This window comes from Chamaea fasciata, unplaced genomic scaffold, assembly GCF_029207755.1.
Source record: "Chamaea fasciata isolate MVZ Bird 193981 ecotype frontalis unplaced genomic scaffold, bChaFas1.0.hap1 SCAF_1, whole genome shotgun sequence".
Classification (NCBI taxonomy): Eukaryota; Metazoa; Chordata; class Aves; order Passeriformes; family Sylviidae; genus Chamaea; species Chamaea fasciata.
In genome coordinates this window covers 143,484,775-143,498,657 of record NW_027094086.1, presented here as the reverse complement: position 1 = coordinate 143,498,657, position 13,883 = coordinate 143,484,775, and the positions used below count along the sequence as shown (strand labels likewise).

General features: G+C 37.2%; 1 protein-coding gene across 4 annotated transcripts in view; it reads left to right on the top strand.

The window, feature by feature from the left end:
* The window catches only part of ZMYND11 (zinc finger MYND-type containing 11), a 105,206-nt gene that overhangs the window by 56,132 nt on the left and 35,191 nt on the right, over positions 1-13,883 (top strand). For all 4 annotated transcript variants that reach the window (XM_066200643.1, XM_066200634.1, XM_066200618.1 and 1 more), the window contains exon 3: positions 5,012-5,171. In XM_066200643.1, the coding sequence (XP_066056740.1) occupies positions 5,012-5,171 (160 nt within the window). The remainder of the gene's footprint in view (positions 1-5,011; positions 5,172-13,883) is intronic.

The window sequence follows — 13,883 nt, the reverse complement described above, 5'->3', positions numbered from 1 at the left end:
TGTAGGTGAAAAGTTCACCATCTGATCCCCTGCAAGTGCTGGCTACTTCTGTGTCTATTTTGCTCCCATGGTGATCACAGCTTTAGAGTCTGCTTCCTCCACACCCCAAAGATCAAACCAAACTTCTTTCTTTAGTTTTAAGGTGTGTTATGAAGCACATATATTAGATGTAGCTTTTTATAGAAAGACATTATGGACTCTGGCTAGTTTGAGAAAAGTATTTTTAAGTTTTAGGAGTGAATTGGTGATATGCTGACAGACTTCTGTGCTTCTGGAGTGTCCCATATATTGGGGAGGCTGGTGATTTAGAGGTGGATCAGATATTCCTGTGGTCCAGTTTGTTTAGCAAAGGGAGGTGGCAAGATCCAGTTGTCAATTGGTAGGGCATGAGTTAGAGGAGATTTTGTTGCTGTGGAGAAAGAGAGTCTGGAAAGGCCCGTACCAGGTTTCCCTGCGTATCTTTCCTCCCCAGCACTCGGCATGGCTCAGCTGGGGTGGGCAGCAGGTGGCTGTGTGGCCCCTCTGAGAACTGGTGGAATTTCCCCCTCCACATGTGCTGACGCTGTGAGCTGTCCCTGTGGTGTCTGAGAGATGGTCAAGACTTTAGGATGGGTAACGCTAATAATATAATAATATATACTGAAGAATATGGTGATATTTTATTGTTATTTACACCTGACTACTGTTCATCTGCAGTCCCAAAGAGGTTTGAAATTGCTATTTCACTTTTCTCTGATTAGTATTTTGTAAGTAAATTTAAAAAGTAAATCTGTATTTAGTATCTAAATACAGACAAGCATCACATCTATATACAGTCTATGAATCTCCTAATGATTATCTCTGTGAGTCTCCTCTAAAGGTTTTCTTTTGCCATCAGACAGATGCACATATATATGAGGTAGATGCACATGTACATCTCCCTGATTCTGTTGGTGGTACCTTGTTTCTGAAGGTCACCGCATTTAAATATACATTTCATGGTATGGCAGTGAGGTTTGCTTAAGGGTGGTAATGAACAAACTCCATGCTAAAGATCCTTATCCTTCACTTTCCAAGTGATGTTACAGTAATGGAAAACATGCATTACTAGGCCCTTAGAAGTTGATTTAAAAAACTGTCATTTTGCTAGATTTGCTAGATTCTTCTGTGCTAATGTCAAGAGGATCTGCACTGCCAGTTCATAAATGGAGAAAATACTGACCTATAAACACTCTAATTTTCAGCAGCAGTTCAGTTGCTTCTGTATTCTGCAGACAAGCAGCCTCATTTGGTGAGATTTTGAATTTAACATGCAGATTATCAGGCCTAACCTCCACTATTCATCAGGCAGACCCTCATTTTATATAGTAGGGATTAGCACAGTTAAATTGTATTTTGAGATGGTTTCTCCAGCCCCCTATCTGATTAGGGCTGGTTTGCTGATGTAGAGGATTTTCCTTTGTCTCTGGGCCTAATTCTCACTCATTTGAGTGTATTTGCTTTACTTTTTGTGGCTGGGTTGTATTGCACTCCCAGATCTGTTGATATGGAGGACTGGGCAAGAGCGTAACAAACCAGTATTCCTTCAACTCCCTGTCTCCTAGGTAGGGCTGATCAGCTTTTGTTGAAAACAGCAGTCAGGGATTGCTTTATCTCCCATACTTGTTTTTCACCTTGTTGGTGCCAGATGCTCCATTGCGTGCAGTGCCAGGAAAAGACTTGCACTCCGTGGATTAGTGGTGTCACTTCTGCACAAATGCATTTCAGTATCGTTTTCCCTGATCTAGTAATGAGGCTGACATAGTAGTTGGGACTCCAAACATCATGCTTTCTGTCTCTGAGCTGGATTTTAACTTATTCTATATTTTCAACATTTTTCATGTCATGACAGTTTTTCGCATTTCATTATTAAAGAACTTTAACTATCTTTTCTGATTTGAGTCCTGTGCCTTAGTCACATCTTTGCTCACCTGCTGTCCTTCTGGCTGAAAAGAAACAAGATATGTTTTCATCCAAACCCTACAGTGTTGTTTTCTAGTCTTTGTGAATATCTAGCCATATACTATTCACAGGTTTTAATAAAGTAAAAATTTGGGGGAAGGTGCATTTTTCTACAGCAGTTCTACTCTTTGAAGTAAAACCGTTCTCTTTACAGGTGTGTTCTTTCATATGAAAGCTGGTAGCATTTTATTTTAAATACGAAACATAGCCCTTGTGGCTCTCCAGTGGCACAGTCTGAACAATGAATAAAGTATTCTTCAAAAAGCCACTGAGAGTTTCCTACTCCTGATTTACAGCTGGTGAAAATGGGGAGATAGTGTAGTTGGTAGCAGTACTTTTACTCTGGTTGAGAACACAGATTGGATTTGAGAAATGGGCGATTCTGAGCCTTGTGCTCCTTGTCACTAGTGCACAACCTGCCACAGTGGAAATAGGCCGATTAAACCTCTTAGCTGATTAGAGTTGGTTTAAGGCTTTTTGGTTTGTATTATGTATCTGTTCTGTTCACAGACATGAGTGAGAAATCACGAAACCTGTAGCTTACATTTAAGAATTTGGTTGGGCTATGTTTGATGGGCTGCAACTAGGGATGATGCAGTGCAAAATACATGGATTCTTCAGCAGGATATCCTCAGGGTTATGGCACTGGGTTAATACCTGGTTTCTGTTCTCAGACCTATAGCAGCCCACCATATAAGTGTAGGGTAACCACTTCTATGCTCAGAGTCTGATTTGTTTTGTCAGTAAAATGTGAAGAATGATAGTTAGCCTATTCTCTGTATTTTGAGACCTACTAAGGACTTGAACTAATTACAGACATATGAATGCTATGGCTCTGTTGGGGAGGTTGTTAGTACAGAGTTAAAAATGGAAATTTGGTGGAAAAAGAGTAACATTTGCAAATATTGAGAAAGATAATTTGCATTTAAGAGAGCTAGTTGTGTCTGCATAAATACATGCGTATATGCACACACACAAAATACGTGTAACATTATTATATAAGTAAATGAGCTGTTTTCATGTGGCTTTAAGGCTTCAACACTTCATGCTTCTATAGCCCAGTGGTGGTCACTTGCACTCTGTTTGAAAGTAAGGCAAATAGACTTGAGTCTCTGCCTTATTCAGACCTTGGAATTTGGAAAACCATGAAAACTTATTTGTGGCATTTAATTTCACTTGAACAGGTGCTCATGTTGAATTTTGTTTTCTGTAGAAGTAAAAAGGGATTGGGCTGGGCAGGTGAGCATCCAGCCAAGGTGATGCAGACCTGAAGTCCCTTATCTCCTGATTTTGGCCCTTGACCCTATGTGTAAACTACCAGAAGATTCATATATATTAGCTTGGAACACAGACTTGCAAGAATATTGTTATTTCCGTATCAATTGCTTACCTTTTATACAATGCCAGCATGCACACACCAGTTAGGCTTGGACCATGTTGTGGTGTAAAATATGGTAAATGGCAGCATCTGCCTCTAAGAGTTTTTATGCTAAAAAAAAAATAAACCCCAAGATCCTGCAAACATGCTGCATTTATGTAAATGCCTCTGATACCAAGCAAAAATTTATAAATGTCCTGTGCTGCTCTGATTATTGTATAATTTTCTATACAAATATATACTTCCACTCAGTCAGAAAGCTACTATACAATTTTATATATAGCTTAGAGCAAAACAAAAATACCAGGTTAGCATATACCAGTTCCAGCAAAAGCTTGAGAGAGAAAGTAGGAAAGGAAAAGACCTTTATTCATGCAAAACAGTAAGAGGTTCAAAAGGCAGATGTCTTCAAAGAGAGGGGTTGGTTGAAGACTTGACCATTGGGGTGGTCTTCACTCCTTATTGTAAGCTGATAACTTCTAAGGCATTAAAAATTCCTGTCAGCCATGTTATTGGAAAAAATCTAAACTGATTTAATGCTCTTTTTTTTTTTTTTTGCAATGCTACTGCTTTATAACATCTTTCTTGAGTTTGCTCGTCATCATAATTACATTTTTTGTGAAGGTATTTGTGATGACAGTCACAAAGGAATCGTGGTTCCTGGAATTCATTATGAAGCAGGAAGGCAAGGATACTATAGCTGACAGCTTTGTCTTAAAGCACGCAAATTACAGATTTCTCTCTTAGGAAACAGGTGAAGACAGAGTACCCGGAGAAGGAAAAATAGAGAGAAATTCAGTTAGCACTGTAACTTTAAGAGATCCATAACTAGGAAAATATTGTCCACAAAATAATTGGTTCCAAGTCAATTCCCATATCTGCTGATTGCCTGCGATTGCAGCTCTCTGTGTGCAGCAACTCCTAGATATGTTCTCAGAATTTTGTTTAAAAAACTGAATTGTAATGATCTTAAGGCAGAGAGGTCATCTTTATTTGAGAGAAGGTAATTTTATGTTGTTTACTCCAAGTTAATATTTGGTGTTGGCCTAGAAGCAAATTATACTGGATAAAGGTCAACATCACACAGCTGAATTTCATGTATATACACAGTTAAGGCTACATGTGTTTTGTTTTTTTTTTCTCACCAAGGCAGTCTGTCTCAGTGTGATCGTTGTGGTTAACTGAAGAAAATGAGGAAAACCACTTAGCACAGTATCTTGAGCTGTTGGGTTTTCATATGTGATATATAAATTTTGCATTTTTCATAAATGTGTTGTACACACAAGCATCGCAAAGATTCATTGGTACATTCTGTAGTATGTATGCTATAGGAAGTGGTAGAGAAATGCAAGTTTAAAGTCATTTAAAGGGCACAAATGGATGTGGCAGAGACAAGCCCAAGCACCCTATGTTCATTTGAGGATTCTTTTTTTGGTAGAAGTTTACTGTGCTACTGCTTGTCTAAATGTGTTCATGATGGCTGCAAGAGGAAAAAAGCTGATTTGAAGGGGGAGGTTTTATAAATTTTGACTTCAAAAACAATCTAAAGCTTAGGCTGTGTATTATTTTAACTCATGTGCAAATGTGTATATTTTGCTGACACATTTTATAATTAAAAACTAACACTAAAGGACTTTTGTGCTTTGTGTGCAGGTATATGTCTCGAGTCCATGGTATGCATCCAAAAGAAACCACACGTCAGCTGAGTTTAGCAGTCAAGGATGGTCTCATTGTGGAAACCCTGACGGTGGGGTGTAAAGGGTCAAAAGCTGGTATTGAACAAGAAGGATATTGGTTGCCAGGAGATGAGATTGTGAGTATAAAGTCTTTGAGAAAATAAATCACGATTTCTGATATCTTAGCATGAAACTTGTTTTAATTTATGTTTAACGCTATTTATAGATTCTGTGTTGGTGCTTGTGAACAGACAAGTAATTCACTCTTAAAATTTTTTAACCTTTTCTATTCCATAGAAGCTCTTTCCTCTTGAATTATGAGTTTTCTGCTATGAAAAACTGGCAAATTCCTTTGCTCGGTTATGCCTCACTTTTATGTAGTATTCTCTTCTACAGTTTACAGGAAGACAGTAAATATTATTGGTATTACTTGAAATCCTCAGATGTTCTCAAATCCCAAAGATGGTGTATTTAAAAAAAAAAGTAGCAAACTTTTAAATCTTGCTTTACTATGAATCTGAAGAACAATGAACTCCCTTTCAGAAGTGCAACATGGAATTATAAAATTATATGCAAACACACATGAAAAGATGTGTTTTACTGATGTTCATGAACACCAGGGCATTCAATTAGAAAGGATTTTCTCAGCAAATCAGCTACAGGCATCAAATACTGTTCCACTAGACATGTAACATAAATATTAAAATCTATTTAAATTGGTTGAAAGTTACATTAAGGAAAAAAAAAAAAAGAAGCATGTTTTTGATATCCCTCCACAGCTGAGGTGGAACACACAAAGTGAGGATAGTCACAAAGACCAGGAAAAAGCTTGCACAATTCTTTTGCCTTGTTCAGAACCCCTGTCTCTCTATTCACAAGGCAACGTTTTCCTAACTAAAAAGAGTTTTGCAAAGTTTTAAAATACTTGAACTAGGAACTATTGCTTTGGAATATAAATTGCATTAAATACTGATAAAAGGGTCAGCATTGTCTCAGACATAGCTAATACATAACATTTTGAGGAAACACAGAAAAACTCTAAAAACCACTAAAATGCTCATTGCAATATTGCAGTTTTCAGTAAGATCCTGAAAGTGAAACAATGTATTGTTTTTGGTTTTGTGGAAACAAGCAATATCCATAACAGAAAACATTATCATCAAAATTATCTCACTTACGCAAATTTAAAGTATTGAAATACCTTAATTTCAATACATTGTATTTAATGTACGTTATGTCACTGTTAAGATTTTCAATCTAATTTCATTAGAAACCCTCAAGGGAACCTTTAAAGTGTATGTTACTATTCTCCCTGCAAGGAAACATTTCAAAACTCCAGCTTAGCTTTTTTAGGTATTTCTTACGTCAGTTTTTATCTGTTTAGAAGTGATATTAACTGTGTAGGCTTAACAAGACGTAAAGCCTGAGATCTGTGATTATCTCAAGTATTCTGTATGTTTGTTTCCTCTATTGCTAAGAGAAAAGAAAAAGAGATTTTCAAAATGCCTCACTGTAGCCATTTCTTAGTCATTCAAATAATGTTCCTGCTGCATATTAGGAACATTTGTGTAACGAAACTTGAAAGATAACCATCCTGTAAATTCCCAGTGAGTTATTAGAATTACACAATTATTTTATGTCTGAGCAAAAAGCATTGACTTGACCGAAGATGCTGTTCAAGTCACATTATGAATAACCCTTTAGTTTGAAGCATTGACTGCATTTTCAGCATGACTGCTAAGCACTGCTGCTCTGGGCTGTGACCATATGTGTGGTGGCCGTCTCGGTAGTTCAGAGCACCACACTTGACTTAACAGTTTTATGCAAAAATAAGAGTCAGCTTCTGATCCAGGCCATGTTTCAAGAGTACCCAAACGTTTTGATCCTAATACTGGGTCAAAATGCCGCAGACAGATGAAGCAAAACATATTGACTTGGTATAAAGTCATTCTCTTTGTTCTTTTATTCAGAAAGTTTTAATGAGTAACAAAGTGTCACTGTCATCACTCGACATCAGATCAAGTATTTTCCATTCTCCGACAATTGGTGCAAACCCATGAAGTTTGGTATGTTCTCTGCTTTGGACACACGGCATAGTTTTACAGATGCTTTGTCTGCACTTGATCAAGGGGCAGTTTGTAGTTCTTTGTAATTCAGCACTGCTCAAATCGGGTACTAATGGCTGTTGAACCACGAGCTCAAGTTACGTTTCAGTGAGGACAAAACCACAGAATTCTTTTTGGAGGTGCACTTGGAGGAGATGGAACTCTTCGAAGCAGGGTTATTAATGTTAAAATAGGGATTTCAGGCTCAAACTTTAGCACTCACAGACCCTTAACCTAGTTGTCAAATTTCGTTTGACTGGTACTGCCGGAACTTGGAAAGCTCAAAATGGCAAAGAGAAGACTTAAGAACTGATCCACTGGCACCAGTGCAGGAATGCTTTTGGATTTTAGCTTCTTTCCTGGCACCACGGTGGAAGTCTGCAAACACAGGCTGCTCCAAGGAGATAGCAAAGGGGCACATTCTTATCATCCCTCCCCCCACTTTTTATTTGAGTATTTGCTTGGTGGTGTTTTACACTTTTGAAGTTTTGGATCTGAATTTTAGCAAGTAAAAAGATTACTGGCCTTGGCCATAAAACTGCTGAGCACCTTTGTCTGTTACTGTTAGAGGTGCCTGACTAGAGGATGCCACATGACCTGAAAGTACCGGTTGTGATGGTGACTATAGACTGATGGCTAAATAGTGACAATAATCGAAAGTATAGAGATGATGAAAACACAGCTCTATTTGGAAAAGATTCATCTGATAATCTGTGGTGCTTGCTTAGGTGTTTCCAAACATCTGCCCTATCCAATAGGTTGGCATAATGATAGATCTTTGCAGTAAGGACATGATTTCTGATAGGGTTACTCTTAGTCTTCAGAAAAAATATAGTACTTTGCTCTCATTGTTCTAGCAGTATGTTGAAGCTGTATTAAAAAAATTTAGCACCACCTCACATATTTAGTAATACACAAAAGATAAGCTGAGGTGCACAGAACAAAACAGTTTGAGGGCATAAGGAGGCTCTTACAAAAGGGATGGCTCATGAAAATTAATGTTCAGAAAAACTGGAAAAAAAAAAGAATGATCAGATTTAAGAGCATAAAATTATTCTGTCAGATACATGTGGGAGAAATATTTTTGTATAAGTTACTAAATTTAAAATGTGGAGTCAGTAGCAAAATGTACTGTATTCCAACTGACATTTAAGGATTGGTACCTAAACAAGAACTCTTCTGCAAATATTATACCTCCCGGGCTTGTGCAGGTATTCTTTTTTTTTTTTTTTGCTCATTTGCTATGTCTCCAGATGTTTTGCTCATTTTCAAATTGTGTTCTCATCTTACAGGCTTTCTTATCTTGCAGATGATTAATGCATTTGCACAAAATAAATGAGAGAAGAATTTATTCTCCATTTTTATTCAAGATTTTAGTTAGGAATTTTGCATTTTTCTGTTTGTTGATACATTATTATACAATTGAACAAAATCTCTTTAGCTTCTTGCCTTGCAAGGGAAATGTCAGTCCTGAAGGCTGGTAATGGAAGTCTACTTTTTTCTTTTTTTTCTAAATGCTTTATTTCTATTTCTCACAGAACTTCTGGAATATGGACATGCTATTTATAATCAGCATAAAAAAACCCTCCTTGCTCTTTGATTTTAGAAAAAAAATTTCCCATCAGTGTTGTTAACTATGTTTTGAATGCAGTTGATAAAATAGAAAGGAAACATAGTTCTTCAAGAAAATAATAATGAATCTTCTTACCTATTCATTACTATTTTCTCTTCTGCCCTGATTTTTATGTACTTTTATCTGTGTAACATAGTACTGTGTCTAACCCCAAGGAAGGAAATTGAATTTAAGTACCAATGTCCTATGGCTTCATGGGAGGGTTAGATGCAGTTTTTAGAGTTAGTTTGTCTTACTCATTTACATTTTTCTACAGTGTGCACTGAGCTATTTTGAGCATTTAATGTGCTAATTCTTCTCCTCATGATTAAAGTCATAAAACTGCTCTGACCCAGAGAGAGGCTTTCTGAATGTATAATTTCAATTTTCCAATAAAGCCAAACAATATTGTGCTCTTCTAAAATGGAGATGTGTTCATAACACGGGTTCATTGTTTGCATCTGATTGCAACATATCCCACAGCACTGCTGTGGTTTAAAAATTGCTCATAGTGGCCAAATTCTCTAATGAGATGTGAAGAGTGAGGCTTCACACTTACTTAAGGCACTGTGAGCTGTTTCTTCACTGCAGAATGCATAAAAGGGGATTATATTTTCAAGAAATGATTATTGTACAGAGTTCTGTTTTCTGATAATTTAATTGATTGCCTATAGAAAGAGCCAGCAATTCTTCTGGCTAGTTAAGTGTGACTTTGGGGATCATTCTCCTTTGTATTTGGTCTCTCTGTATCTAAATTATTACCTTTCCAATTCTTCCCTCTAAAGATGTTTTAGTTTAGTGGAGAGTGTACCATTTGGAGGGGAAGTTTCCTTGTTTTTTCCTGCTTTCAGAAAACATTAGAAATACAACGTGCTTTTTCCCCAACATGCACATGTATTCTCAATGTGCTAATTCAATACTGGGGATTTTTCTGGTATTTTAAACTGAGAAAGTATTGGTGGTTGCTCAAAGCGACTCCAGATACTTTCAGGTCACAAGGCTGCCTAAATAATCCATCTCTCCACTCTGTACTCCCATCACTTTAACATTTTTTGTAACCCACTGTCAGCACTGTGAGTCTTGAAGGTGATTTTGTTAACCCAAGTGACCTTAGGCACACACCCAGTTATTTTTGTGATGTGATGTGTTGCAGGTTCAATTTTACCTGGATCAGTTTATGAGAAAGGAATATTTTTGGCTCTTATGTTTGTGTTAATCTAAATTACTTTAGATTGAGCAAAGGCTTGATTCCTTGCTTGCCATGCTTAATTGCTTTTGTAATTATATTGATTTTTCCATGCTAGGTCAGTATTTGTAGCCAGAAGCTGTTTTTTGAACTGGCTATGTCATCTTGAGTCTCCATACATGTGAAGATAATTGTAAAAAGCTTAAGAACTGTCACTGTGAGGGTTTGAATATTTTCTGTACATAAAATACATTTTAAATAATAAAAAAACCCAAACAACAACAGACAAAACCAAATTCAATCCAAAACCAGCCTGAATAACTACCAGTTCCTGCTAGCAAGCTAGAGGCTTCTAAATAACTAGGCTGAGGAATGGTTTTAATGTGCATCCCATTCTTTTCAGTTAGGGGCAGAGGGATAATATGAAACAGCAATACTGACAGCCAGTGCCTTCATCATGAAAGCTCTTACAACTGGAGAGCACACAGAGGAAGAACATGTCACACCAAATGAAGAAAAATCTCCTTCAGTGTTTAAAAAAATTCTCTATTTGCCTTATCCATCCATAATGCCTTTAGTGTAAAGTCCTGTGTGAATTCACTGATCCAAAGCCAAACATAGCCCAAGCCATATTAGTTAATATTTTTCACATATTGAACAAATTGAGAATTTTACAGGCTGGAATGTTCCAGAAAGCTTCCTAATTATTGTGAAAGTGCCAGCGTTCTTTACAGTTGGTGATTCACTGATGCAAAGAGTTAATGATTGATCCCATGAGAGAAAAAATTCAAACTGGCCTCCATCCCTTATTACCACACATCAGGGAGAGTATGAGGTCAGGCCACATACCAGCCTGGTCACACAAGAACACTCAGGAAACACGAGATTCTGAAACTCTTAGAATCTTTTCTGGCTGTCTTTCCATCCTTTAAGGTCCCATCATTTGGAGCTTAATTTTCCAAAAGACTGCCATGAAATCAATCCTCCATGTGCTAAATGCAATGATTTTTCTTGCAAATTATTGTCACAAACTGCAGATGTGATCCTGCTTATTAATAAACCAAAAATAAGTGGATTTATGAAAGTTCAGAGAAGCAAATATGTTCAAATCATCAAATTAAAACATAGACTATTTTGTTCTAGAGAACCAAATTAGAATTCTGAATTCCCAACTCATGGATGAGAAATTCTTTCTGCATTAAAGCCAAGACTCTCTGCTGTGTTTGCATTGAGGCTTACTGAGGTTAACATGCAGCGTATGAGAATGGCCTCACAGCCATTCCAGTGGTTCTTCTTGCCTCTAGATGGGTTAAGAACAGTGAGCAATTTACTGCATTCGTTTTTCAGTCTTTTTTTTCCCTTCCCATCTGTTCAGGGGTATTTCTTCCCTCTCCTCTGCTCATCCTTATTTTTTTTCCCTGGAAAGGGAGTTCACAATGTTTGCAATATCTTCACATTACTGAAGGTGACACTACTAGACTCCATCTGACTGCAGATGCTGCTTCTTTTAAACTGGTGAAACAACCTTGTCAGCATCTTCACTGGACTCTCAGCTTTGCCAACTTGACTTTTAAAAATTCAGTTGATGTAATGCTGTATTCTTCTTTGAGGCTTTCACTCTCCGTTCTGGAGTTGAGAAACTGATGATGTTGTTCACAGATTTCACGAAATGTTCTTTTCTGATTGAAAGGGTGTTCATGAGAATGAGAATTTACCTTTGAGTTTGAAGTAAACTAGTCAAACTAGTCTGTAGAAAGGTTCCATCATGGGATTTAAGTTACACTAATAGAATAATGACATAGTCTTGAGTTTGTTTTGAAAATATGCATCTTGGGATTTTTCTACCCCTTTCGTGCCCACTGTGACCTAGTAGTGTTGTTTCTATTAACTTTGTGGGTTCAGAATGCTCTGTATCTCTGGCAACTGATTTGAATCTTTTATTTTTGTGTCATGCTGGTCACTGAATGAAACTTCATTGAAGCTGATGGGCTCATTAATATTCATGCTTCATTCACAATAACTGCAGTCCCAATGCCTTTCTATCCACTGTCAGCTGAAACAATATTAGTCACACCTACAGGACAGGACACATGGACAAGAGATTTAAGGAACCTGTGTAGGAGGTTCTGCTGTTGGTTCAGATAAAATGTTTCTGTGTGTGCCGACACATCAACCTAAAGAAACACGACTCAACAGGACCAGAGAAGCACTGTAAACATATTTTAAGCAAGAAAAGGGAAGAAGACCGTTTTTTTGCACAGTTCCTGAAAGGAGACTTGGAACTACAAGAGATGGTTTATTTCTGGTCTGGATTCACCTTCTTTCTAGGGGAACAAAACCATAATGTGGACATGAAAGGCATTGCACCTGACAAATACTTCATTCCATCACTGATTTATCTCCCTAATGAAAATAGTCTACAAACCTCCTCTTGGCTCAACCTCAATCAAAAATTGTGACATTAATAGCAGAGTGAATCCAGTTTCTGAGGAGATAAGTTGAAAGTTTCTATTAACCTGGAACTTGTTTAGAATGTGAAGAAAGGAAAAAACATTTTTAATTGAAATTATTTTCTACTTCAAATATCCTGGAGGAGAATACTTGTATTGTCTCACCTTAAATAATATATGCTGCTACTACCCAAATATGATCTACTTGGGAAGGAAATTAAGATTTATTCACTACTTCAGGAGCACAGCTCATAGGCTGAGCAGATAAGTGTGACAGGGGTTTAAGCAGTCAAGTTGGCTGCTGACTTACTACTACACTTCTTGAAAAAACCTCACTTCATTAGCATTGGGAGCTAGAGCCTGGCTCTCTACTTTGGGGGCTATTACCCCAAATTGTTGAGAACACAGCAGAAGGGTGGGAAGGTGAATAAAAATCTACCTGTCTTGGCAGGAATCCAGGGAAGACTTGGGTGGTTTCTGCCAGAAACTGAAGACTTCTAGGACTAGCTGGCAATAAATTAATTAGACAAACTTAGTCGTGCAGATTAAATTCAGTGAAAGAAAGCCAAAAGTGTTCTGAAAGGATGTGGAATTCTCTGCAGAACCTGAGTCTTCCTGCATCAGTGCATCAGAACAGGAAGCAGTTACCAGTGAAGAAAATGGAAAAGGATTGTTACAAGCCCATAAATACATGCACTATGGAGAAGAAGATTTTGGTCTCTCCCCTGTCTGATGGTTTTGTGTTAGTTCTTTTTAGAAAAGAAGGGGTTTCTAAAATAAGAGAATTTAAAAATCATGTAAAACAAGAAATTCCAATTAATTGCTGAGATGCTAAAACCTTGGCCATAATTAACAAAAAAATAAATAAATGTACTTGATAAAAAGCAAGATGCCTCAGTAGTTGTGAGGACTTAAGAATTCCTAATTACTTAGGATTTCTTTGTGATAAAAAATGAATAATGAATACCTACAAAGTATCCTACAGAGACAATTTATGGGAATCCATTTTAAAGATAAAGCCCAGGTCAGTGAAGGAAAGAGTCTATAAAGGCAACTGATCTGAATGGATAGATTATCCTGTCTGTAAAAGCACACATTGTAGCTACCTGCTGTGGTAGTTTTCTAGAAAAAGAAGGAAAAGATAAAGTGAAACAATTTTCACAAAGGGATTCTAGCTGCTGAAGTCTTTTTGGCTTTGAAAGAGAGATGGATGCTTATTTATTTGCTGAGCAATAAAAGATGAGCAAAAGCAGTAGGAAAAACAGAGATGCAAAACAGGAGGAAATATAGCTAGTAAACACATGGGTACAGGAAAACTGCAGGGGTGAAAATAAGCTTATTTTGGTGCTGAATTTACCCCAAAGCATTGTTCTAGCATTAAATGTAAAACATGTGATGATCTAAGAAACTTTTATCATTGGAAAGCAATCGTCCTGATCAAATATGGATCCTTTACAGCAATGATGAAAGGGAAATACTTTATTAAACAGCTAACT